Raw genomic sequence first — 27,695 nt, 5'->3', positions numbered from 1 at the left:
ACTGTACCTATATTTACAGTTTCATTGGCTCAGTTCAACAACACATGCAATTCCTCCCTCCAACACCAAGTAACAGACCCCGGTCCCTCTCAGTCCGCCGAGCGGAGGAGCATAACTTCAACATGATCCATCTTCCCCTTCTGCCAGCTCCCAGCACAGCTCGTGCCTCGTTCCTCTGGGCAGAGCCTCTTGGAAGGCGAACACTTCAGGAAAACAATCCCCAAGACACATCTTGGAAATACTGCGTGGAGGGAAGGAGAGGCAGGTCCCAGGTGGGCACGGCGGCTCCGGGCTGGTCCCTGGCAGGCTCGGGAGGGCACCGGGAGCCTCGAGCCCCGGCTCCGTGTCGGGCTCCTCGCTGCTGGGCTGTGCTCTGGCAGGCGAATCCCGGGCTGTGAGCGCAGCTCGCCGGCGGGATGTTGTGGAAAATAAGATCCCGTTGCTATGTGCAAAAGCAGCGAGGTGTGGAGCATCACCAGGCTTGCAGGGGACACTGGGGAGGGAGAGAGAGCAGCACAGTGAGGCAAGAGGAGGAGGAGGAGGAGGAGGAGGAGGAGGAGGAGGAGGAGGAGGAGGAGGGGGAGGAGGAGGAGGAGGGGGAGGAGGAGGAGGAGGCAGCACCACAAAACATCTGGAGGCATCACCTCCTGCACTGCTCCATGACCTTGGTGCTGCCCTGCTCAGCCCCGAGCCCTCCCTGGCACCCCTGTGGGGGAGGCAGTGGGAAAATACTTTCTTAGCCAGCTATTACCACCCCCTCCCAAAAATGATAATAATAATACTGAAAAAGGTCCTGTTGGTGTCCAGGCTGTGCCACGCACCCCAGGAGCAGCCAGGCGTGAGGCTGAGCTCAGCTGGGGTGGGAGCAGTGCCGGGGGCTCATCGCTGTCCCCCAGCATCGCTCTCACCTCCAGGCACAGAGCCAAGCAGCCCCATTGCCACATCCACCCCACTGCAGAAGCTCCTTCTCCATCCCTCTCCATCCCTCTCCATCCCAGGGGTCCCCCCAGTCCCGGGTGGGCGGGGGGCCAGGGGTGGGGGTGACCTTGTGGGCTGGAGCACACAGCAAACATGGTCAGGAGGAGATAAGGAGACGCCAGGAGCCTCCCGTGACATGTCATTAGGGACTGGCTGTGGCTATCAGGTGTTTGCCAACGTAATAAACATGGTGGCTCGGCCTCAAGCGTTGTCAAAGGAACCTGGAGGTATTTGCCCCTTCCAGGTCTAATAACAACATCTGATAAGAGACCCACAGCAAGCCAGGGGAGAGCTGGGGGTGATCAGGGACCTCACTCCAGCTCCATCCCCCCAGCAGGACCCAGAGAAGCCACCTTCACCACGGAACAGGTTTTGGGGTCTGGTGGGGGCTGCCTGCTTTATGCCAAGACGAAGTGTGGAGGAGCCAGGGCACAGCCCCTGGTAGCCCTGGGCAATGATAGAAACCCAAATCACCAAAAATGTTCAGGTATTTGAGCAATTTGGGTGGTGAGCAGCATTTATGGGACCCCCGTGCTGCACTTGTCACACTTCATTCACGTCTGGCTAATGAAACTGCTGACCACCAAGAAAGAAATCCACATTCAAGGAAAAATTTTTCCAGCTGTAGCTTGGGCATCAAATGGTTGGTAGGAAAAGAGAGCTAGGAGGGTTTGCTGTTGGAGAGCCTGGTGCTTGCAGGGTGTTTATCATGTACTGGGGGTAATGTAACCACATCAGATGAAGGGTCCTGGCCCCATTTTTCCCCTCCTGAGCCGTGACACCTTCTCCTTTTAATTCTCCTGCTTTAATTAAAGTGATGGAGACAGAAACCCCCGGGAGCCGCAGCCCCGTGGGCAGCGCTGGTCAGGGTAGGGTGAGCGCAGGGCCCGGAGGCAGCAGAGGGGATGGCCAGGCTCTATCTCCCTGCCAGGGACATTTCCTGTGTCCCGGGGCTGCCACGGCCAGCCCAGCATCAAAGGCAGGAGAGCTCGATTAATCAGGGGCAGTTCGGGCTGAGCGCGCAGCAGATGGGCCGATAAAGCTGCACGGAGGAAATGGAGCTCACAGGGGTGGCCGTGCCTGAATGCTCACCCTGAGACCTGCACACAGTAGGATCCTGGGGGTGGCATTCATGACCCCTTCCCAAGCATCCCAAACCCCAAATATGTGTCCCCTTGGCAGCCCCAGCCCCTTTCTTCACTCTTGCCAAGGATCTCACAGCAGTGCTGGGGGGGGGTCTCAGAGCAATCCCACACTGTATTTACTCTGTGGTCATTGCAGACATTTTTTTCGTGTCCCCTGTCAAACCTCGGGAAGAAAGTTTATCTGAATGCAAGTTCAAGGCTCTCTCTTATTTATCTAGCGATCAATAAGGGCCACATATTTCCCACAGTCCCCAGAGCTGGCTCTCAGAAAGGGACTATTGTCTAAGGAAAGCCTCACACACCTGATTTGAACCAGGATAAGTCCAGCCTTACACCTGCAGTGGGCAGATGATAAAGGTTTATGGGCTGGGGGAGCCTTGGACTCCACTTGACTCCAACCAGGGTTGATCCCCATGGGCACAGGCAGCAGACCCTGCTTGGTTCTATCTTCTCAGCCCCAGTAGGATGCTCCCAATCTCATGGAGTTGCCCCAGAGATGAGCAGGGCCTGGCTGGTACCAGGACAAAAATCACCCAAACCCCCATCACACCACCTGCAAGCAGGTGTTTTGAAAGGGACTGGAATGGGGCTCTTATCCTCAGCTTCCCATATGAACACAGCACAGTGCAGGGTCTCTGCTACTTCCAGCCCCATACCCAGAAGGGGAAAAGCTCCACTCCACCTTCACACCCCCAGCGTGCGCCCCTCAGCCACCTCTGTGGGACCATTACCTGCTTGCTGGAAGACATGTTGGTGAGTGTGCTGATGCTGCTGGTGTCCGTCACCACCATGGCCGAGGGGAAGCGGGAGGTGTGGGAATACTGGGGAGGCTCCTGTTTGTGTGCATACACTGCAGAAAGGAGGGGGACAGGTCAGGGAAAAGCCACCCCAACCCTCCAGGGATGGGAACGGGCAGCAGGGAGACGAGGATGAGGTAACACAAGCCAAGGGAGGAACCCAGTGCTTCCCTCTGGGCCACTGCATTCTCAGGCAGCAGCTCTGCAGAAACCCATGGGGACTGAGGGGCTGTGGCTGGACCAGACCTGGACCAAACCACCCTGCACCTGAGCACACCATGGGCTGGAACCATCAGAGAGGGACAGCAGCCAAGGGTGCCAGCTTGGGCAGGGGAGAGCAGGAGGAGAGCACGAGCTGATTTCCCATCTGAATTAACTTCTGGGGCCCTTTGCAGCTCTCCCCAGCCCTTACTGTGTGAGTTCTGCAGCTGGGTCACGGTGGCCATGAAGGGCTGCTGTGTCATGTGCCCAGGGGACTGCTGCATCAGCGGCTGCTGGTGTGGGCTGTGGAGCTGCTGGGAGAACTGCACCGGCTGCAAGGCTGCCAGGCTGCCAGCCACGCTGTTGATGACAGGGACACTCTGGGCCTGCGAGGTGTTCAGACCTGGCAGCAGGGAGAGAGCAGAGCAGGGATGTCAGCGGGAGCAGCGTCACCTCCCCGCCGCGGGGCAGGGGACAGAGGTGAACTCGGGGTGCACTTACTCTGGGCGATGGCCATGACTCCCGAGAGCGGCGTCATGATGAGGTTCTGGGACTGCTGTGGGTTGTGGTGGGACAGGCTGTGGATGTTGGTCAGGGTGCTCACCGGGGGAAGCCCACCCCCTGACACGGAGATCTGCAGGGAGCAAAGAGGGCAGGCACCATCAGAGCACCATCGGGGTGCCCCCAGCACCTCTTCCACTTCATGGGGACACTGGGGACATCAGCAGAGCCCCCTCCTCAGAGGGGAGCAGGCTGCAGTCCCGCTGGGGGGTTCACCCCATACAGCCCCCACAGCCCCAGGGTGCAGACCCTGAGTCCTGTTAATACACAGCAAAACAGCACTGGGAAAGACTTTGCTGGCACTGGCTTCCAGCTCCACTGGAGCATGGCACCAGAACACGGCACATCCCAAACCTTTGCTGCTTTGTACCCCAAGTCCAAGCTCCAGCCCACAGGGACAGCTCAGGGCTCTTGACACTCACTAACTTCTAACTGTCATGCTTGTAGGGGAAAGTGGGACCTATCAACTCAGGAAAGGGAGAAAAAATGACAAGAAAGCAGATCAAAAGGGCCTCGTGGTGATGATCTTAGTCACCAATCTGGCAGGATACTGGTGAGACAGGGTGGGTGTGCACAGCCCGAGACAGCGCCTGGGGTTTCGGGCCAAAGTTTAGGGATCAGACAAAGGCACTTGGCATGTGCTGCAAGGACTGGAGCTGGTTCCCAGGACATGTAGGTGCCTGATTTCTTTATTTGATGCACCTTCTCCTAATCCCTGTCGTTAGCCCTCTGCACTGAGTGACCTCAATTCCAACCCAGAGCCATCCCTGCAGCCCTTCAGGTGACATTTCTGGACACCAGTTCCGAGCACGTTGTTTATTTTGCACATGTGAGCTGGAGATAGCAATTGAAACAAATCCATCAATAAATTCCAAAGCCCGGGAGTGACTCACATTTCCTGATCCGGTATTTTCCACTTTCAAAGTCCCTTCAAGGCCGGGTTACACCACACTTGGCTGCACAAGTCAAACAGCTCCCGGCAAGCACACGCCACTCGCCCGCAGCCCCAGCTCCTCTCACAGGGTGTTTAGCCCCAGAGCATTGCACCTGGATTGTGCATGACTGGAAAAGACCCTCCAGGCACTGGACTCTCAGGGTAGACCCTCTGGCACTAACACAGCTGAAGGCAAACACTGGAGCATGAAAGAGTGAGCCACAAGAGATTTCTGGAGCCTCAGTAACGCTCCTTCCTGAAAGATGCAGCAACTTCCTTGGCAGCAACTTGTGGGGCATTAAAGGCACATGTTTACTTACTAGAAACCACAGCCTACAGCATATTTCTATTAAATCACTTGCAAGCACCAGCTAGCCCTGCCTGGAGATCAGAGATAAGCTGGCAGAGCCGCGGTCCCGCACGGTCCCCACGGCGCTGGGCAGTGTCTGTGCCCTGGGGAGAACTCAGCAGTGCTCTTCTGCTGCACTTCACCACGGGCCTTTAATCTGCTCCCTTTCCTCCTCCCGTGATGCCCAGCCCCTTCCAGGGGTCTCTGCCCTGGTCTCAGGAGCTGGCAGGGGGTGCTGGCATTGCCTGGTCCTTGGGGATCCCCCTCCCTGGGCATGCGGTGCTGCTGCTGCCGCCTTTAGCCCTGACTCATTTTATGGCTTCCAGGCTGAGGGTTATGAGGCTCAACACACCCCTGAGGCAATCTGGGCGTGCTGGGGCAGACGGAGTGGGCTGGAAGGGCTGGGTTGTCGCCCTGCAATGTCCCCCTGGCTTGGCTTTGCAGGGTGAGTGCCAGAGCCCGAGGGGCTGCGCAGAGACCCTCTCCTGCCAGAGGGAAAGGCACAATGAAACGGTGCCATAGCTGAGTGGGGGGACAGAGACCCCCTCCATGGCCACCCAGCTTCACCAGGAGACTGCTGGGATGGCCCAGGAGGGACAACCCTCTGAAAATGGAAGTGAAAACCCAGGAGGAACCGGCTTGGCCCCGTCACCCAGTGCCATGTTTGACTTTCGATTTCAGCAGGAAAAAACTCCCGGAAAAGCAGCAGCTGCAGGCAAAGCTCTGCCAGCCTGCTCCAGGGACGGGCTGTGCTCTGCTGTCACATCCTATCCCATCCTGGCCTGAACCTCTGTACCCCCTCCTTGCTCTGCTCCTTCACCCACTCCTCCAGGGGCTTTGCACCAGGAAGGGGCACCCCGAGTGCTCGGGCCCTGCAGCACCAGCACGGGGACATGTCCAGAACCACAGGGACGCTGATGTCCCATCTCACTCCTGCCATGCTGCAGCTCTGCCCAGCAAAGCCCCTGCAGAGAGCCCCAAGGACATGGCAAAGGGGAAGGGGAGAGGCAGATGCTGTGGAGCCAGAGCCAGCATGAGCAGCTTCAATCCCCTGGATGATGCCTGGGACAAAGGAGGTCCCTGCTCACAGGGAAAGCTCTTCCCAAAAGTAATGAATGAGTATTTTATCGATGGCGTGTCACAGGCAGGGGAAAGCAAACAGTGATCCACCCAGTGCCTTCAGCCTGCGATCAATGAACCCCCGGGCTCTGCCAGATCCATCTCGGGAAACGCTCCGTGTCCCACCGGGAGCGCCGCCTCGGAGGCGAGCGCTGGGGACAGTGGCACCCTGGTCCCCCACAATGTGCCATTGTTCAGCCCGGGCCGCGTGTGAACCCCGGGGAAAGCGTGTTTGCTCTGCCCGCTGGGCCCTCTTATCTTATCAGCGCCGCCGCCACAATGGGCCAGGTGTACTCACCATTTTACCTTCGGGAGAGAGCAAACCGTGGCCCGGGTCCAGGCTGGCCGGGGAGACCTGCTGCAGGACAGCCTGGCTGGTGGTGACCATGGCACCGCTGCCGTGGTGGCTGATGGCCCCCGAGGACGTCGCCTCGCCGCTCGCCTGGCTGTACCGGACCCCTGCAGAACACCGCCAGCGTTGGCATCACCCACGGGTACCACAGAGGTGGTGCCAGGGCTGTGCCCACCCCCTCGGACCCCCCAGCCCTTCCACAGTGTGTGGTACTATGATGCAGATGTGTGCAAGCTCCTAAATGACACCTGCGAATGACAAACATTGAAAAGTGTGGCACTTCCTCCAGCGCCGCTTCCCAGCCTGTCCCTGGCCCCATCTCCTGGAATTACAGTGAGGAGTTTATGGCTGGAGCTGCAATCCCACACTGCCCAGTGCCACGGGGAAAGGGAGGCACACCTGGGCCAGCAGCCCCACACCCACCTGCACCCCTCGTGCTTCCATTTGCACAGTTCACATCCATCCTGCAAATTCCTGGACGCTGGCTTGGGGACCCTGCACCATGTGGAGTGCAGCCTCCATCTCATCCCTCTCCCTGCTCCCTGCAGCCATCCCAGCTCCCAGATCCATGGCTCCCACTGTTTTCTCAGGCCCTTCTGCATCCCATTCCCTCTCAACACGCTCTCCACAAGTGTATGATTAGCAGGGCACTGCAGCAAGGCAGAGGGACCAGACACACACCAAACCCCAGAGCAGACCTCAGCCCTCCACTGCTCTGCAGGGAAATCTGGCCCCAGCACAGGTCTTCTATATAAACATATTTAATTTGGCTAAAGCACCCCACACTGATAACCATATGATCAGCCATGTGTCATGGAAAGGCATCTACAGATCACAAATTATTAACTGAGGAAAACCCATGGGAAACAAAAGTGTCTTTTACGGGGCTGCTGTGACAACTACGGTGAAAAGCCATTTATTAGGAGGAGTCCAGCCCTGTGCTCCCAGCCAGATTTACTGAACTGCTCTGGGATCGAAGGGATGGACATGGACAGACAAACCATGGCTGTCCTGGGGGAAAAACCCATGGGTGGCAAAGCCCACCTTGCCAGCCACCATGAGCATCACCCACCCGTGACCCCTGACCACTGACACAGGGGAGGCTCAGCCTGTGGCTGGATCGGTGAAGGATGCTCTAAGGACTACTCTAAAATTAATCCCTGAACCAAGGAGAAGCAAAGAAACAACAACTGGAGTCCAGGAGCTTTCCACCAGCTCCAAAATCATCCACCCAAGCACAGACCCACTTACACCCCTCCACCAAAACCACAACACAGCCACTCCGTAAACGCCTCCGAATTTTCCCCATCAGCTGGTTAAACACGACCCGCAGATAGGAATCTCCTCACCATGTCTGGTTCCTGATGATTTCCCAGCAAACCCCTTTATCCCTGATAATAAAAGAATGTCCTCTGGCAGGTGGATATTTGCCGGCCCGAGTGGATGTCCCTGCCGTGAACAGGGTAAACATTACTCAACCCGGGCACTGTCACACACATTCCTCCTGCGGCCAGAGGGTGCTTCACTCCGGGCTGGGATCCCGGCGCTGCTGAAACAATGGGAGGGGAGATAAAACAAAGCCCTTTCTTCTGGGTGTGATCTGAGAGATAGACGAGAGCGCAGACGGCTCCTCTCGCAAAGGAAATCAAGAGTTTCTGCCGTCTTCAAGCTCTTCTGGGCTCAGTAAGAACAACAAAAAAAAGTCTGTTTTAAATGCAAAAATCATGCCCTACCTAGCTGAGAGGGTGGTAACTCATGAGCCAAGCCACCCAAAGCTGTGAAGTTGGCTTTAAAACACACAAGAGGTTAAATGCTGATTTTCAAGCTCTTCCTCGCAACCCCAAGGACAAGACTTTGATTGTTTGAGGAACAATAACCAGCGCTGAGATTCCCAGATAGGCTGGGGACTGAGATTTTGGGTCTCTAGATAAAACCACTGAAGTCTCTGTGTCTTGATGAAGAGTCTTGATGAAGATTAACTCTCCCCAGGAGAGCCAGGTTGGGCTGTGACAGCAGTGCCACTCTCCAGCCCCACCAAGGACCCTGCTCAGAAGCCTCTTGCTGGGCAGGGAGAAATTTTTTTCCTTTAGGAAGCACCTATCCTTCATTGGGTTTTCCCCATTCCCACAATGGGAAGGGTGTTATTATTTATGTGTCCCCAGGGCTGGATTGTATTTGGGCACATCAGATCATTAATATCAGGACACCACTACAAGGCATTGCTGCTGTTGTCACTGCTGGAACACACAGAGCTCTCTGATGATGGGGGCGCCTTTCCTCTGAGCTCCCTCAAGCACTGAACCCTGGGATCCAGCCCTTTCCTGGCAGCACAACCTCTGGGATGTCCCCACAGAGCCCCCACAGCCAGGGGCATGAAGGATTCCTCCTGGAGCGAGCTGGAGGCTTTAGCATCCAGAGTTTATGGGCTGGGCTCAGACAGCCATCAGAGCCCAACACAAGGGTTCTCCTGCTGCTCTCCTGTGCCTCCACAGCTGGAAGCAGCCCTTGTGCAAAGGGATTTATTCCCCCTCAGTCTCTTCCCCCAGCTGCTCAGGAGAGGAGCCTGGATGGGGATCACCGGGAATGGCTCTGGCCATGGAGCCTTCCCTCCTCAAGGCTTTTTTTTTTAAAACTGGAGCTACAGCCATAATATAAGTCTGTTTATAGGATGGGCCATTGTGTGGCCCCTGAGCTGCACAGCCTGTGAAATGTTTTACTGCTCTCCCCTGCCCCAGACCCTGCAGGGTCCAGCTCCTGTAGCCTTAACCCCGCTCCAGCCGATGGATGGGGACAGCAGTGTGACAGCCCCCGGGGCAAGGGGGTCCTGTGCACCCACAGACAGCCCCAGCACCTCCTGACTTCTCTGGGGTGCCACACTCATCCTCCTGACTCGCCTTTTGGAGGTACGGGGGTAGTGGAGGGAGTTTAGGGCAAGGATTGGTGTCTATCACTTTTTTAATCACAGCCTTGTGCCATTTTCACATCAGCCTTTGGTAGGCACCAGCAGCAAAGCAGTTTGGTTCTGCTTGGCTTTAAGTCATGTTTGATGTTATTAAACTGTGTTTTTAAAAAACCTCTCATTGTACTTTTAACTGTCTTTCCCATGCAGCAGGAGCCCTGCTGCCACCGTGCCACAGCACATCCCAACCTCCAGTGTCTGCCCTTTCCCCCAGCTCTTAGGCTGCATTTCTGCCCAGACCTTCACCAATGTCCTGCACATCACCAGCAATGCCAAACCCCAAAAGAGACCCCAAAAATTCACTGGTGATCTGGTGGTGGTGGGGATCCATCTCTGAGCTCTGCCTGACCCCCTCAGGATGCAGCCACCAGTGCGGACCAGGGTGTGAAAGTGGGGTGAGAAAAGCAAAGTGCAATTTTTGGGGTCATTCTGGACTCAGTGATGCTTCACCCACTGACACTACAGACAGCCAGGTCACTGATGGGACAATTTCACCCTCCCAGAATTCAGGTCCAGGCAGCATTGAGGGCAGCTCTGATTTTTGGGCTGCCACTCAAATTGTCCCTAAAGTGTTAATCTTGCTCAGTTACAGAGGTGCATAGTTTATATCCATTATAAACCCGTTTATGGGGACTAGACCCTCCCATTTTGCTGCTGTCATAAAGTTCTAATTACCCCCATAAAACAGGGAAAAGCTCCTAACAGTGCACTGTACCCTCCGAGCCCCACAGTGTGCCCGACAGTAAAATATTACAACTGCTGGCACTGGGTCCCAGTCAGAACCAGCACCCCAAGGAACACCAGGAAGGATCCAGGTAGAAAGCACGGTACCCCTGGAGCCAGGGTTTGCTGATGGGATCTTCTTTTAAAGGAAAGTTAAAGCCCTTCAATTGTCCTTTGGGTTTTAGGAAGAATCTCAGGGGTGCCACTGGGTTATTTCTATGTTTGTCTCCATCTACAGAGATATCTAAATGTGTAATGCATAAGTGCATATGTAATGCACTTTAATATACATGTATATACACACATACATGCATATAAATGTGATTGCTCTGATATTGCTCTGCTATTCTGATGTTTGCAGAGAAGAGATGGAAGGATGGATGGATGGATGGATGGATGGATGGATGGATGGATGGATGGATGGATGGATGGATGACACCCTGACCCCACCATGGGTGTGGAGCCCCCCAGGACAGGCTGGAGGTGATGCTATGGGGTTGGGGCTGTGGGGCTGGGGCTCTGCAGGGCGGGCAGCCCTTTGTATGCAGGGTGGGCGTGGGGGGCAGGCAGTGCTTCCCCTAATCTCATCAATGCCCCGATTGTCTTCGGGACCCTTGAAGATAAAAATGGCATAAGCCAGAGTCTACAGCATGGCACCGAGATAAAACCCCGAGTGACCTTCAAATCAAACAGGGAACCAAGATCACTGATAAAACCCAGAGTCAGGGAAAAGTCCAGCCTCAGAGAGGAGCCTCTGAGATAGAAAGGCTTTAAGTATTTACCTCCAAATAGTTAAAAACTACAGCTCGAGGCTTGACAGATGTGTCCCCAAGAAGAGGCCGGAGGATGTTTGACTTTTACAGCTCTCATCCCTGCCCCGCTGTCACTCTGCCCTTTTGCAAAACCCCATTGATGTCCCAAGGAGAGGCGACCCCTCTTTGTCCACGGGCACGGGAGAGGTTTTGCAGCTGCCCCACAGCTCCAGCCCCATCATTTCCTATGGGGGAATGTCACGGGGGCCGGGTAGGGCAGGGCCAGTGTCCCTGGTGCTGTCATTAAGCTGTTAAGGCATTGAGCGGCCCAGACGTCGCCACATCGGGGCAAGGACAGTTCAAATCCCAGCATGGACAGCCAGGATGGGGTCAGCCAGGCAGCAGGGCCAGCACTCAACGTGCCCCACCAGGAGTGCATCCCCAAACATCTCTTGGAGGAGGTTCCAGCAGCGATGGACCCGGTGGTGTTTTTTTGGGAGCTGGAAGCCTCTTGGACCCAGCTTGGTCCAAGCACCCTGAAGCATCCATCCCTGCCTGCTGCCCCTAAAACCCCACAGCGTCCCCTGCCATGCCCATCTCCTCCTCTTTAGGATGGATACAAGCACAGACCGCCAAGAAATTCCCGCAGCCAAGCCCTCCTGACCCCTCCGGAGGGACTCTCCTCCACAGCCATCACTCCTGCCCTGCTCAAAAGCCCCAGGGATGGGCTGACACCGACCCTATAGCCACGGCTGGCCCCTGCTGGCACCGCTCCGACGGGAAAATAGAGGTTGGGGTTTAACGGCCCTCCAGCCCCAAGATAAATGCCCGCGGTTACAGTAATTGCTGTCCCCTAATAGAAGAAAACAAAGGCTCTCGGGGGGGTGCCCCATGTGCGCTGCCAGGCCGGGGGCACATCAAAGGCAGCGGGGTTCGTTCAAAGCCCCGGCTTAATTGTCAATTAAGCATGCACGGGGGACAACGCCGTGACAATGCGGGGCTGCATGCTGGTGGGGCATTGTAAAACCCGCCGAGACACCGAAAACAGCTGATTCTGCTGACAATGCGCTTGTAGGGCACCTTGTAAGCAATCAGCCGCTGACAGGAGGGCAAACGTCCTCCCTGTCCCCGCCATTGTGCGGGGAATTCCTGGGGCAGGGTCACATTTTGGTCACCGCTGGCCGGTCCCTGAGATGCTGCCGGTGCCTCCCAGGGCTGGGAGCTGCCCACGCACATCCCCAGGTAGCCCACGGAGGACAGGTGAGCATTGGTGCCCAGCCAGTCTCTGGCAGCGTCCCCAGGCACTTTGTCCTTCCCGCGGGGACTCTGTACACGGGCTTCTTTTGATTTGCCTTTGGGACCAGCTGGCTGTGTGTTACGAGCCAGGCAGGGTCATTTCCAGGAGGTGGCTGGTTCCAGCCTCCCCAGCCGGGCTGTGCCAGGGCCGGGACAGCGTCCGAGGGGATGTGGGGCAGTGGGGACACAGCCCCAGCACTGACCCCCCACCACCGAGCCTGCTGTCCCACCCGCCGGGGGCTGCAGAGGGCTGGGAAGGGACAATGGGGATTGTTCTCCCAACAATGCCCCAATCCCCACGGCGTTATCTCCCACTGCAGTCCCCCAGCAGCTTTCAGTGACTCTGCTATGCCCAGTCCTCACAGGGCACAGCAGGGCTGGACTTTGGTGGTGTGGAGAGGAGGAGGTTGGGGTGAGCCTGCACCCCTCCCCCAGCACCTTCCTTCATCCACCTCGCTCCACTCTGGCATGGGGATGGTGCAGAGTCATGCACCCAGCCCGGGGTATCCCCAGCCCTGCAGCGAGGCCAGGACCTGCTGCCACACCTTCCCTCGGGCATTGCCAGTACACCCCCAGTGCTCCCCAGTGGGCTACACCCCATGGGCTGGCATTGCCACAACATGGCAGGCACGGGGCAGCTCCTCCTGCCCTGCTGGGCGCAGCCTCTCCCTGCCCGCAAGGAACTCCCAAGAGTTCAACCAAGCAAGCAAACACCGATTTGTCCTCAGCACGACAGAAATCCAGCCCTCACCATGTGGCTCGCCTGGCCGTAACACTGCAGTGACAGCACGTGCTCCTCTCCATCACCATCCATCCCTCCCTGAGGCTGAGCAGGGACCAGGGTGAGCACCCAGCGAGCTCAGCACCCCCAGCTCTGCCACCACCCCCTAAGCACCCTCGGCAGGGGCTTACCTGGCATTTTGCTGGGCGGGGAAGCGCTGGGCTGGTTGTGGTGTGGGGAGCCGTGGGACAGCAGCAGGTTCATGCTGTGTGGGGGCTGGCCCGAGCTGTAGGCATCCATGGCCAGTTTCTGGCGGAAAGCTTCCTCCTTGCGCCGGTTGGCGAACCAGTTGTACACACGGACCTCGGTCACCAGGTTGGAGCCCAGCCCGTGTGCCTTGGAGGGGGACACTCCTCGCTGCAAACACTCAGCCCTGCCAGTGCAAGGGGACACGTTGGAGCAAAGGGGCAAGCAGGGGCCTCGGGACACAACAAATCAGCCCTTCCTGCGAGCCCACCTGCTCTCTTCAACTACAGCCATAAAGTCCATCCCTGCTCCCTCTGATGCTGCTGGAGCGCTGCAGCATCCCTGTATCATCCTTGCGGCATTCCCATCACATCCCTGCCCAAGCATGGAGCTCGCTCTGCCCCAAACATCACCCAGAGGGGGAAAACACGGCGAGGAGAGGCCTGGCAGCTCAGCAAAGCTGTGCCACGAGCAGGGAACCGGGATGGTGAGCCAGGAGCCCGGCGTCTCCAGCGGCTTTTGGAAGGAAGGCTGAGGCTGTGGGGCAGGGGAGGCAGACAGGCTGTGTGGGGCAGTCATTACCTGTTGCACTCCTCCACCAGAGTCTCACGCTCCTCCTTGCTGGGGTTCTTCTGGCGCTCATAGGCTTGGTACAAGATTTGCTGGGAGGCCGGCCCCCACTTGAACCGATTGCGCCGCATCTTCTTGCTGGGCGTTTCAGAGCAGGCGTCGTCGAGCTGGGCAGCCCCCTGGTTCTGCTGATTGAACTCTGGAAAGAGAAACAGCAGCTGATCCTGACTGCCTTTGTCTGTCATATTTCCACAACCCTGGACTGTCTGGTTGAACTCTGAAAAGAGAAAGGAGCAGACGTGAGCTGGCTTGTAGCCGCCGCTCGGAGTCACTGTCCCGCGCCCAGGTGGCTCCCCCATGTCCCCTCCCGCAGCCCCCCGAGCCCACAGCAGGCTTTGGAGCAAGCCAAGTGCTCCCTGCCACCCATCCCGGGAAGGGGCCAGCCCGCTGCCATCCCTGTTTAATGGGGAGGCATGTGCAGGGCATGTGGATGGCCATGCATATTCATGGGCAGGGCGCCTGCCAGCTTGCACTTGTTTTGGGAGGATTTTTCTAAGCAAGGAGCTGGGCAGGACATGACTGCAAAGCCCCCCTGAGAGGGTGCCCCTCTCTGCTCACCCACAGCTCCCCTCCCAGTCCCCTCCCAGTGTGGTGGGACGCCAGCCCGTGCCCGGGGCGGGCAGCACCAGAGGTGACCTTCGACGGCCGCCCCAGCCCCGGCACTTGTCACCACGGCAGTAAAGGGAGATTAATGGGAGGGTTTTATTATTCCTACTTTTGCAGGGGAATTCTCCCTCTTTTTATAATGGCTTTTCCCCCCGTGACGGGGGGGGGGGAAATGCAGGGCAAGGCTGGAGCAGACTCTGTTTGCTCTAACGTCTCAAGGTGTGTTTTCAGAGCAATGGTATTTGGTGCTAAACCCTTTTCTGCACTTCCCGTCTGCTGGATACTGCATCCTTCTGGAAGAGGGAGGCAGAGCCCTTTCCTGAGGGGTGTCAGTGCCACTCAGGGCTGCTTTGAGAGCTATGGGACAGATCCCAGGGCAGGGAAGAGTGGAAGAGGGGCACAAAGGAATAGTCTGTGTGCTTGGTCAAAATCATCTGCATTTTAACCAGCACAGACTGCCCCGAACCCTAATACAGACAGCAGCAATTCAGGGGGTTTTAAGTTTCTCTCTCTAGATTTTTTGCACTTAGTTGAAAAAAATTAGCTGCCTGAAAAATAACAAGGAAAAGGGGCAAAGGTGGGAAAGGCAACCTAATGGTGAGCCATCATTAATTGCTTTCCCAGCTCTAACAAATACAAACACCCAGAAATTCAGCAGCGTGGATAAGCGAGGGGGAACCCTGCCACCAAGAGGGGCTCTCACCCAGTCTTCCTGCCCCTTAAATTCATTTTACTTGGAAAACTGTTTCGGGAAGATGCTACACAGCTGGAGTCTGGGGGCTGTGCTGGCAGCCAGGGGCAGGACAGGGACACAGGGACCCCCTCTCCCATTCCCACCATTCCCAGCATTCCCACAGGTACTTACGCCGGAGGATCTCCCGCTGCTTGCGGACGTACCACGTGTACAGGGCAGCTCTCTTCTGGGTCTTCATGGGGGTGCCCTTGTTGAGGTGCTGGGAGAGGTGGGACTGGTTGAGGCCGGTGACGTCCACCACCTCCCTCTGTGGGATGTTGTGCTGCTGCATGTACCCCTTGATCATCTTCGCTGCCCGCCACGGGTCCTCACTGTGGGCAGGGAAAGCAAGGGTTAATATCTGCTGCCCCCAGCATTTGCTTCTTCCCATAATGAAAATCTTCAATTATTATTATTATTATTATTATTATTATTATTATTATTACTATTATTATTAAACTGTTGCAGAAGAACACAAGATCATTAAGCATATATTTTTCCCCAGGATCCCAAACCAGCCCTGCCCCACCCCAGGGCTGGTGGGATGGGGGCTCACACCAACCAGAGGGCTTGTTCCCTCAGGGAGGGAGAAGCAGAGAGGATCCCAGTGTCCTGATGGGACACACCAAGGTCTCACTGGTGCCAGCAAAGCTCCTCCATGGAGCAGCACAGCCCATCCATGAACTGCTCTGTTCCGTTCAGTGCGATTTCTCCCGTGGGAGATGGGCACACGCAGCGGGACACACACATGGATGGCCATGGGAAGCCCATCCTGCTCTCTTAACGAAGAAAGAGAAGTGCTGGGGATGCTTTTCCTGCCCCTGCTCACGGGTGCAGCACCTGCACTGTGCCCCGTGTCCCCCGGGGCAGGGACCCCTGCACATCCACCAAACCCCACCCGCCGCGCTTGCTGTCTACCTTCTTCCTTCCATTCCCACAGGAATAATGATCTAAAAATCCCAATATCCCCTTAAAAGGGACCCTATTCCCTCAGCTACCACAGCTGTGCACGCACAGACCATATGCAAAAGGCTGAGAAGCCAAGGTCAAACCAGGCACACAAACCCCAATGAGTCCACGAATGAAAAACCGAAACCAAACCCCCCCCAAAATTTTGAATCATTCCTGATTATTATTAAACACTTAAATAAGGCCCCTGTAGGATCCAGGTGTAAATGACTCTTCTCTAAATCACACTGCTTTACTGTCCTTGGGGTAGCTGACACTGATTTAGGGTCTGCTGATTAGGGTTTTTTTAGTTTTATTTTAGAACAAATAAAATTACAGCTGAAAATCCAAATGCTCTGCGTGGCCTTTAGTTCTATTGAACCCCAGTGTGACAGCAGAAGAACAGGCCAACACACCTGTGCTGTACCCAGGACCCCAGGGTTTATTCTGGGCTAAAAGGGAGCACCTTCAGCACTGAAAAATTGGTGTGAGCCCAGACCTGGTCACAGTCCTGCACTCAAATAATGCGATACCCCAACGCCGCTCTTGGAACAACCATCCGACTGCTTTCCCAATTCATTACTTATTTTGGATCCTTCAACTTGTCAAGTGGAGGGGGGAAAAAAAAAAAAAACGTCCAACAAGTAGATTTCTTACTTTTTTTCCTGAATGCAGCTTGAAAACAAAGCTGGTTGGATCCACAGCAAAAGTACCGGAGCAGAGCCAAGGGGAATTTGTCACACCCCGGGAAGGAGCCACAGAGCCTTCCTGGAGTCACTGAGCCTGTGCCCAACCCTGCATCCTCCAGGCACGGGAACCCTGCTGGTTTTGGGGGGGGTCTTTTCCATGGGATGGTTCCCAGGAGAAGGTGGGAAGGAAGGAGAAGGATGTGGAGAAAATGTCCTGTCCTTCCCAGCGGCACCAGGCAAAGCCGCCGCCGTGCCCGAGCTGAGGGGCTCGGGCAGACCTTTGTCACAAGTGGTTCTTGTCACCTAACTGATCCCACTAATTACTGATTAATAACAAGTTAATGAAACAAGAGCTCATTATCATTTCTAAGAGTGGTTGGGTTCACAAACGAGCCCAGGGCAGTGTTTTCTCAGAGTGAAACCGTGAGCCAGTGAATCAAAAAGCACGCTTGGAAAACGTCAAGTGAGTGACTCAGGGGCTACAGATGAGATTTTGGAATCTAAATAAAATTTGGCAACGTTTTGGCTGGAAAAATATATGAGAATTAGCAAAAAAAAAAGAAAATAAAAAAAACAAAAACAAACAAACATAATTTCTCTCCATTTAATTATATCGAAAAAGGCTTTACCTTGACATTTCCAAGGTGTTTCATACTTATACTTTCAAAACAATTATTCAGCTCTTAATTTCTGAGCAGTGATTTTTCCTTTACAAATCAACTTGACCGTATTCAAAAGGGTTAAACAACCTGAAACCAAACCCAAACATTTTGTTTCATGTTAAACAAAATGTTTGGACTTGACCCAATATGAAACGTTTGAGTGTTTGTTTGGCCTCTTTTTTTTCCTTTCTTTTTTGGTAACCTAAAAAGCCAGAGAGGAAAACCTTTTTGAGTCAACACCAGCCCTTTTTCTTTGATTCTGTCACCAAAATGAAATAAAACAAACATTAACTGTCCAATCTTCAGCAGGACTTTACTTACAAACAAAAACAAAACCCTGACCAACCCGGGAGTGCTTTCTAATACTGGGAAACCAGTTGATAGCCCTGGCTCCACGATCCTTCTCCACCAAAATCATGGAAAGGTGTTTTTCTTGCACAAAATTATCCCCACAAAGCCTGCTTGCCAATGCTGCCCAAGAAAGCCATTTTCCCATTCAGCCTCACACACAGGCGGGGGCAAAGCCTGTTCCTCTTCCCAGGGATTCCCAGACCAACTCACTCACCCATTTTGTCAGCCTCAAAACCAGGTAAATACACTCCACATCCTCTGAGAAATATGCCAAGAATTTATACAGATGGATTATAAACCCAGCTCCCTGCAGAAATGATGTCCTGGTCAGCATCTCCCTGCACACCAGGGAATCGGCTGTGCCTGCACTCCCCACACATTTTGGGGTGGCTTTGCTGGGTCCCCAGAGCTGGTGGCTTTCCCCAAGTCCCCAGCACATGGATGGGATTTGGGTGCTCCTGGGATTTATTATTTGCCCGAGGGAGGTCTGGGTGAGCCCTGGCAGGTGGGATGGGGCAGGGAGGGAGCCATGGGGTCTGTCCCAGAGCTGGGCTCTCCGTGTCACCTCATGGGCACCACGGCACCCACCACGCCATGGGTGGGCAGCAAAGCCCAGAGCACGCCTGGAGAGCTGCAGGGGTGAGCAGGGATGTGGGAATAACCCCAGAGCGAGCCTGCCCCGGCTCAGGACACCAGGGGAGCAGAAGAAGAGAGGGCTCAGCCCCAAGCACGGCTGCAGTCGGTGTCTCCGGGCTCCCCTACCCGCTCCCTCTCCAAGTACAAAGGCCTCTCTTAGAGCAAACACCAACTCTTTGCAAAGGCTCCTCAGGGACATGTGCCCGCTCTTGTTTGCACCCAAGGCAAACTTTGCACAGAAACACCTGTGGGAGCACAGCGATCCCGGGGCTCAGCCTGCTCAGCACCCCCGGGGATGGATGTGGCCAGCACGGGCACTGAGGACGGGTGGGAGCACCCAGGGGTGCAGGGCTCCGTGCCAAGCAGGAGGGTGGGAACCCATCGCATGGATCCTCCCTCGCCCCTTTGGCACCCGAAGGGTCCCAGCCCGGGCAGGCACGGGTGACACTGCCCGGTCCCCAAAAGGCACCGTCTGTCCTGCTGGTGCCGGGACAGCGCTGGAGCGAGTCGCTGCCGAGATCCCGGGGTATCGGGGGGACAGAGTCGGGGCTGTCCCCGGGCTCCGCAGGCTGGCACAGGGTCACGGGCACACACGGGCGGCAGCACCGGGGCCGCGCTCCGGGTACCGCCACACGCACCGGGACGGCAGCGCCCGGCGGGGACACACGGACGGACCCCACCGCACTCGGGCCGTCCCCGCGGGGCTCCCACCTGCTCACACCGGAGCCGCGGCCGCCGCTTCCCCGGAGCTCCGGAGCGGGGTCGGGCAGCGCTGCCCGCCGTGCCCGGGGCTGCCCCGTTCGGCCCGGCTCGGCTCGGCTCGGTTCGGAACGGGGCCGCGTCTCGGGATGGGCCGGAGCGGAGCCGCCGCCGTCGGGGGTTTCCTCCGCCTTCCCCGCTCCCGGCCCGCTTTACAACCCCGGCAATGAATAACCCGCCGGCCCGATCGCCCTGATCGCGGCCCTTTGTGTATCTTTCTGTTGATGATTTATAGAAATAAATTAATAACGCCCCGGGCTCCACGTGGTGCGGTTTATGTTTGAGCCGCCGGCGCGGAGGGACGGCACCGGCAGCCGGTCCGAGCCCCCACGGCCCCGCCGCCACCGGAGACCGGGCAGCCCCGACGGGCTCCGGCTTTGCCCTGCCCGCTCCGCCAGCACCGGGCAAGGAACACCGGGACCCCTCAGCGGGTGGGACACACCGGGCAGGGAGCACCGGGACCCCTCAGCGGGTGGGACACACCGGGAACGAGCCCCGGGCAGGTTTCTTGGGGCCGAGCGCGCCTGCGGGCGGATCCCGGCGCGGCGCGGGGTGCGCCCGGTGCCGGTACCTGATCATCCTCTCCACCTCTGCCCGCTGCTCCACGGCCTCCTCCGTGTTAAGCGACTGCAGCTCCCGGAGGATCTGCGGCGTGTCAAAGTCGTCGCCGTCCTCGGAGCCCTCGTCGCCCGAGAGCTTGCCCTTGCCGTGCCCGTTGGCCAGCGGCGGGAGGGCGGCTCTGCCGTCGGGGGTCCCGCCGGGAGACAGGGGAAGGCTCTCCAGCTTGACGCCGAAGCCGGCGGCGGGCACCATGTCCTCCAGGGCACGGATCAACCCTTCCTTGGTGGCCCCGGAGCTGAGCAGGGCGCCCAGCAGCTCCCGTTGCAGGGCGCTCAGCTGGGACACCATCCTCCTCCTCCTCCCGGGGCCGCGGCGCGCCCGCCGCTCACCTCCGTCCTCCCCGCTCCGCCCCGGCCGCGGCTGCTGCGGGCCGCGGGCCGCGCTCTACCAAGCCATGACCGCCACCATAAGGCATTATACCTTATGCAAATCAGCGCCAAGGCCTCTCCTCCGGCCCCCGCCCCGGCCCGGCACGGCTCGGCCCGGCCCTTAGCGCCCGCCGGGGCGGACTTTGCCTCGCAGCCGGCGGGAGGCCCCGGGGGAGCGGCGGGGGCAGAGCCGGGAGGGACGGAGCGCACGGGACGGTGGCTGCGAGCGCCCCAGAGCCGGCACCTATCGGGGGTCCCGCTGCCGGTGGTATCCCGGGAAGGGAACGCCTTTCTCTGCCCGTGCCCCCCAGACCCTCCCCGGGGCCAAGCGAAGACCCCCGGTGGGTTCGGGTTCCCCGGGTGATGTGCCCGGGCTGAAAGGGGGCCAAGCTGAGAACCCCTTCGTGTCTCGCAGGGGAGATTTCTCCCCGCTGTGTCCTCCTGTGTGGGGTCCTGCTACCCAAGCCCCGGCACAGAACGGGAACAGGCTGTGAGGGTCCAGGGGAGCACCCCCAAGACGGGGGTTAACACAGGGGGTCGCGGCCCCCACTGTGGGGCAGCTCCGGGGACAGGCTCACGTGGAAGGACACCCAGTTAGCAAAGGGGACTCTGTGGGGACGGGGTCACAGGGGACACGAAGCCCCCCCTGACCCTTGGCAGCAGTCCGGGCTGGGAGCAGGGAACAGGGAACAGGTTTGGGAATGGGCAGAGGAAGAGACCCAAGCTGTGCTCTGGGATCTGAACAAAACCTGATTTTCCTACTGCTGTGAATGTACCAAGTCCCAAAGATCAATAGATTCACTTAAATCAAAGCAGGCGCAAGACAAGAGGCAGCACCACACCCAGAGCATGGCTCAGACGAGCCTGGGACCCTTCAGGGCAAGGCAGGCCTGGAATCTCCACTCATGACTGACCAGTTGCCCAAAGCACTTCCAGTTCCCGCTGCTCTTGGCTGGCACCTGAATGACAGCCCTGGCAAAGGCCAACAGCTTTAAACCCAGTGCTCCCAGCCCAGATTCAGACTTTTCCAGGGCACCCAGACTTACCTGCCCATCTCAAAACACACAGAAAATCCTGCCAGCCACCAGCATCTATGGAAGACCCCAAATGCAGCCCCAGAGCCCCTCAGGATCTCGGCTGCTGGTCCCTGACACTTCTGGCCATGGATCTCCTCTCAGTTAAACACCCTGGGGCAGTTTGGGTTCCTCCAGAGGGAAGGGAAGGGAAGGGAAGGGAAGGGAAGGGAAGGGAAGGGAAGGGAAGGGAAGGGAAGGGAAGGGAAGGGAAGGGAAGGGAAGGGAAGGGAAGGGAAGGGAAGGGAAGGGAAGGGAAGGGAAGGGAAGGGAAGGGAAGGGAAGGGAAGGGAAGGGAAGGGAAGGGAAGGGAAGGGAAGGGAAGGGAAGGGAAGGGAAGGGAAGGGAAGGGAAGGGAAGGGAAGGGAAGGGAAGGGAAGGGAAGGGAAGGGAAGGGAAGGGACCAGCCTGTGCCCACTGGCAGGAGCAGTGTCAGGAGCTGCACGGGCAGAACAGACTGAACTGTCCATAAAACCATTCCTGCTTCTGGAACAGGAGCAGCTCAGGGTTAGGATGGCAGCACAACATGCTCAGAGCCCCCCTGCCCTTTTGAGGGACAGGGCAGAGCCACAGGCAGCAGTGGGATGCTAGGGATCAGCCACCTAAAGGGAGCAGGAAGCCTCTCCATGTACTGGGAGGGAGGCTGTATGTGAGCACACGATGGGCACACAGGGTTTCTCATGGGCACACTGCAGCCTGAGCACAACCTGGAGAACAGAGGACTGAAAAATCCCCCCAAAAAAACCATCCTGGCTCCAAGCTTGGAGCCCTCAGCCCAGCTGAGGTGCTGAGGCTGCAAAGGGAGGTGACAGCAGCTCCCTCACACCTGTCTGGCACCGTGTGAATCCTCTGAGTGAGGGTGAGGGTTCCCCATCTCTGCTGACCCTGCACCCAAAGGCCTGACTGGTGAGTGTTCCCACCTCTGCTGGTGAGTGGCACATGCCCACCAGGTGCCCTTATCCTTCACACCACAGCAGCTCCCTGATCACCCCAAAATCCTCCAGATCCCATGTGATGGAAGAGACACCAAACCACCCATCCGTGGAGCTGAGGGGCCTCTGCCAGCCCCGAGCAGCCACTCGGTGCCACCGGGACGTGTCTCACAGCCACTGTGCCCCCCGGGCTGCCCCTTCACAGCCTCCTGCCCAGGGCAGTTTGTGGGAGGCTCTGCAGGTGCCAGGGGACAGCAGGAGCTGGGCTGAGCGCCCAGACCCCCCGGCACGGGCTGTGACACCCCCACCCTGGGAACAGCCTGGCTCCTGTTCCGAGAAGATCCCCTTTCCCTTTCAAGTGGGCTGGTGAGCTTTGACTTGGTCTTTGCACAGCCTTCATGGCATCGCATGATAATAATGTTCTGTCACAGTGGGTGACCTGGACCTTGTCCTGTTTCCACACATTTGGAACCACCTGGCTAATGAAGTGGATATCGTTTTCTGGTCCATCTCTCTCACCCCATTGCTCTTCCCCCTTCTTCCACGCCCCGCTCCTCTGAGCGATGTCACTGCAAGCGGCCTTTTCCCATCGTTCCGGCACAGCTCATTAACTCCTCTCAGCAGAAGAGCATGGTCATTACGGCTCGGGGGGCCGGTGGGTGCCCCGCGGGGCTGGGAGCACATAGTTTCCCAGCCCCAGCCTGGCGGGAGCATCAGCCCGAGCTCTCAGGGAGGTGACTGCGGCTGGGAATGCAGGGCGGCTGCACCGGGAGGGTTTTGTTTAATCTGAGCATGCTCTGCTCTGTCCCTCAACCCTTCGAAGCCACCTGGTTCGCAGCCAGCCCGCACTGACCGGCAGCTCCCAGGGCTGGAATGGCCTCAGCTCCTGCTGCCCATCCTCCCAGAGACTCCGAGGACCAAACCAGCAGCGCATCCCTTCACAAGGAGGGAATAACAATCCCGCTGCCGCTGCCTCATCCAGGCAACCCCTTACCCACATCCTCCTCCATCCCCGCAGAGGGGCCAGCAGCGTTCTGCCCCGAGCCAGGCTGCAGCTCCCACCTGGCAGCGAAGCCATCGGTGGCAGCCATCCCTGCAGGGCCAGCGCGGGGTCAGCCACGGGCACGGCTCACGGCGCTTTGGGGGACTTTGCTCCTGGCACCGCACGGCTGCCACGGCAGCCAGGGCACCCCCCTGTCCTGGGCCGGCCTCGTGCCCACCCTGGCACCAGGGCAGAGTGGGGACACAGCAGCCACAGGGCACTGCTGGGACTTTTCCTGCGAGCCACCGGGGCGGGCGCAGCGCCGGGGGATTTCTGCCACGGACGTGCTTTAAGCGTTTCGTATCTGCCTCTCATTTTTTCCTTGAGTTTCATTTAACGCCTGAGCGCGTGCAGACACCGCCTCTGACCTCGCGGGCAGTGGGCAAGAGTTCCCACCAAAACACTAAAACCCCTCACAGAGTGCTTTTTTTTTTTTTTTTTCTCCTCAGCCCCCACTTGGGCTGAGATTTTTGCATTCCCTGCCTGCCTCCGCCTCTCCCACACCGAAGTGATGTAATGTTTTGATGTAATGGGAGCCTTCTCCCATCCCCACCTTTATTAAATATGACCCGTGGTTGATCCCCGCGCGGGGCGAAGGGAAGCTGTGGTTTCGGGAGGGATCAGACATGAAAGGAAGAGCTGCCCGCCCCGCTCAGCAGGGCCACGGGGACCCCTCATACCCCACCACCCCGAGATTTCACAGCCTCCAACCCCACAGAGGTGCCACTTTCACTCTCCAGGGAAGTCAGGTCTGTTGGCACTTTTGTTTAGGATGCAAATTACCTTTTTGCTTGTCCCTCACAGATCATGGACAGCCTTGGCTCTCCCTCTGCAAAGCTTCTGGGACAGAGGCTCTGTTGTAGGGTGTCCCATCTCTGGGCTGAGCCCTGCTGTCTCTGTCCCCTGCAGCCCCCAGCACAGAGACCCCACTGACACCCTGGAGACCCCCCCATCGTGGGCTGTGCTGCACAACCCACTCGGGTCCCCAGGAAGGGACATGTCTGAGCTGTCACTGAGCTACAGGGAGAGGCTCTGGTGTGGAAATGACTCCTCTTCCAGCTCTGTGCCCCCTGCTCCAAGCACAGCGAACATGAACCTGAGCATCATCCAGGAAGAGATGTTCTGGGGCTCAGGAATGGGTTGAAGGGCATGGATTTATCCCCATCTGGTGTCCACCACGTCTGGTCTCACCCCACAGGAGCACTCGGGCAGGGCTGGCAGCAGTGTCACCCCCGGGGGGACAATGGGGAACCTCCCTGCTGCCCCTCCAGCCATGTGGGTGTACCACATGCATCACCCTGGGGACATCCATCACCTTGGTGCCTTCACCCAGAGCTCTGCAGGTGAGAGCACCTGGCACAGATGGAGGAGACGAGCCTGGAGCTGGGACTGGCACATGGTGGGGGACAGGAGCCAGCCAGGACCTGCTGGGACAGGGTGCAGGGTGGGCAGGAGGACACCCAGCAGCAGCATTTGTCTGTCACGCTGATAATTAATGTTTCTCCCCTACACTTTGCAAATAACTCGCGACTCTCTTTGTCTGGTGATAAATGGCCCCTTTGAAGTTCTCCTTTCTCAAAAGCAAAGCAAAGAAACACTTTCATAATCCGTCTTCACCTCTCGTCCTGTGCTGAGGCTCTGCTCTTCTGGGGGAGCACAGGGGGCCTGCTGGCCCCTCACCTGCAGGTGGGACCCTTCTGGGGATGCTTGGTGTCCCTTTATTCTGCCAGGGGGACAGGCATTGGGGGTCAGGACCACCTCAGCTTGTCCCCTGCCCATGGCCATGACAATGCGTCCTGCACTGGTGACCTTCCCACCACATTCCCTCCCCAGCAGTATGCCCCCCACTCTGGGTCCTCCCAAAACCCCAGACCCCTCATTTTCAGAGCCTGGGGGCTTCCCTCAAGCTCCCCAGGTCTTGAGCTGGAGGGAAGGGCTGGGGACCCGCTGCAGGGGGGGTTTGGGGCTGCAGGGGTGCGGACGTGACCCAGCACCCACCGTGAGCCACACACACGTCCCCCCGCAGCTCCAGCTCACACTCAGGTTCTGCTTCGCTGCCACAGCAAAACAAGTTCTGCTGGGCAATAAAAAGGCACTGGGGCAGGCCAGGAGAGCAGTCGGAATCCATGCCAGAGCTCTTGCAGGTTGTCACTTACGTGTCAGGGCAAACAATGCTATCTGGCCATGGGATCGGGGCACAAGGAACACCACAACAGCGGCCCAAACCCCAAACACGGGGTCACGGGGCACAGCCGGGTCCCTGAGCAGAGCCAGGCTGCCCCGTGCCCACGGGGACTGTCCCACACCTGGCTGTGCCCCATAGCCAGTGTGGCACTGGCCCTGTGGCTCCTCCCGTTGTACCCTGATCCCGGGGCCGGGCAGGGTGGCCCTGCTGGCCACTGTGTCCCCACAGGGACATTTCACAGATGCCATTCTGCTTTGCTGTGCGTCTTCTGACTCTTTATTATTTTCAAGACAAAGTGGAGGAAGCAAGCTGGAACCAGCAGGGACGTGGGGCTGTTTTCTGTGAAAACAAAAGCAGTGTGGCCAGTGCCAGGGCCTAGGGGATGCTTGGGGCAGGAGGAGCTCCCTGAGGACAGGGGTCCCAAATTTGGGGTAGCTTCAGTGTGAGTCCCAGTTGCACTACAGGGAGGCCCCAACCCAAAACCTGGCCAGCCCCACCATGCCATGTGTCACCCCATGGGCATGGGTGTCTGTGTCACTTGCCCCTTCATGAGACAATGGTGGTGGCACCAGGCGTGCTCTGAGCAGGGGGTCCCCACTGGTGGCTCCCCAGGTTGAGGGCAAGAGCGGCCACAATGGAACCAGAGAAATTCAAAAGGTTCCAAAAAATGTCAAATCCAACTCTCCACAAGGAAATGCTGTTGGAGGCTGGGCAACATGGGCTGGGAAGCCCATGGGGCCAGCCCAGCTCACCCCAACCCCTGTTGCAGGTGAGACCCCCATTCCAAGCACATTTCTCTTCACCGGGTGCCCTCCCTGGCAGGGTCCAGCCCCGGCCCCCAGCGGGGTCCCCACCGGGCCGTGGGGGGAGCCAGGAGGGCAAAAATCAAAAGCAAATTGCGGGAGTCAATGGTGCGGAGCCGCGGGCGGCCTCAGCGGCTGCCGTGTGACTTTGATTCCCCTATCATAACCCCGAATTAAAAATTCAAGCAATTACTTGCATGGCTTCCCCCCGATTAGGCTGGGCCTCGTGTTCATTAATGCGGGCACACAGAGAAAAGCCATTAGGGCGGGTGGTGGGGACGGTTTCGCTGAGAACAGTTCCGCTCCAGGAAGGAGCTGGGCCAAAGCCGAATTTCACACATCTCCGAGGCTGCCCAAGCACAGCCAGGGCCCTGAAAGCCACCTTTGTCCCCCCGGGATGGGATGGGATGGGATGGGATGGGATGGGATGGGATGGGTGGCACGCAGAGGGGCATTGCCTGGGCAAGCAGCTGATGAAAGCATCAGCCCAGCAGCAGCAGCAGCAGCGTTGAGGGGACTGACTGATGTTTCTGGCAGCACCGAGCTGGTCGTCCCCCAAAGTATTTACCCAGCCCAGCCCTAGCAGTGCTGCAGGGACAGCAGGGACAGGGTGGTTGTTGAATCACCCAGCCCATCACAGCCCTTTGCACGTGGGCCAGCGCTCGAGCAAGATGTGGCAAGCCCCCAGCCCGCCAAGCCCAGGTTTATGAGCAGATTTCAAGTTCCACATAGTTTTCCCTCACGTTCCAGTGCAAACGTTTTTCCTGCTGCTCCAGGAGCAGGGATTGGGGATGTTGCCTGCCCAGGCTGTGCCCCCCACCCTGCAGCTGCCACCGTGCCAGCGTGCCCCTGCTCCACTGCTGGGCCATCAAGGAAAACTGCCGGACTGAAAAAATACCAGCACGTCTAGACTGAAATACCAGTCTGGGCTCCCAGGGAGCCAGAGGACCCCCCCGGAGCAGCGTGGGCTCCCTTTTCCCGGGAGTGGCACAGAAAAGCATGACCCCAGGGACAATCCTGCTCCCCGGGGCTCTCCAAGCCCCTTTAGAATCTCTGTCCCCACCCCCACTTGGCGCTGCGGCACCCAGAGCTCTGGGGTGCCCACGGTTTTCTTCCACACTCCTTCCCTCCTTGCTCACACCCTTGCTGCTGGGATCCCTCCTGTAACAGGCTTCAGCCCCCGGGAAGAGCTGGGTGATGTGGCAGCCAGGTCAGGCCACCGAGGGTCGGGCTGTGCCCAAATTCCCTCGCCTCCTCCGTGCCGGCTCCATCCATCAGCAGCGACCCCGGAGCCGCCCGAGGGGGAGCGCCGGGAGGTTGCAGAGGGGAGAAAAGGAAAACAGACAGGATAAAAATCACCGAATTAGCGGGTCCCGGGGAGGGACGGCCTGAGAGATAGCACGGGGCCATTTTTTATGGGAGAGACAGCAGGCATGAACTGAGGATCAGTCTCTTCCCTTTGACCCCGCCACTGGAAGTCACCTCTGCCTTCGCCACCCCGTTGCTCACGGGCCGGTGTCACTG

At 57.9% G+C, this 27,695-nt stretch overlaps 1 protein-coding gene across 2 annotated transcripts; it reads right to left on the bottom strand.

Moving 5' to 3' along the window:
* Positions 1-472: 472 nt before the first annotated feature.
* Positions 473-20,056, bottom strand: HNF1B (HNF1 homeobox B). 2 transcript variants are annotated; one of them, XM_062506991.1, is made up of 9 exons: positions 19,719-20,056; positions 15,235-15,434; positions 13,716-13,980; positions 13,079-13,320; positions 6,383-6,543; positions 3,623-3,755; positions 3,333-3,524; positions 2,855-2,973; positions 473-493 (listed from the first exon to the last, which is right to left on the bottom strand). In XM_062506991.1, the coding sequence occupies exons 1-9, from the start codon at positions 20,054-20,056 to the stop codon at positions 473-475; spliced, it is 1,671 nt and encodes a 556-aa protein (XP_062362975.1). The 2 variants fall into 2 exon arrangements, with proteins under 2 accessions (XP_062362975.1, XP_062362976.1); XM_062506992.1 differs by having other exon boundaries at positions 13,716-13,902.
* Positions 20,057-27,695: the final 7,639 nt, after the last annotated feature.

The sequence above is a fragment of the Cinclus cinclus genome, chromosome 22 (assembly GCF_963662255.1).
Source record: "Cinclus cinclus chromosome 22, bCinCin1.1, whole genome shotgun sequence".
Classification (NCBI taxonomy): domain Eukaryota; kingdom Metazoa; phylum Chordata; class Aves; order Passeriformes; family Cinclidae; genus Cinclus; species Cinclus cinclus.
This window is presented reverse-complemented; position numbering and strand designations above follow the sequence as displayed.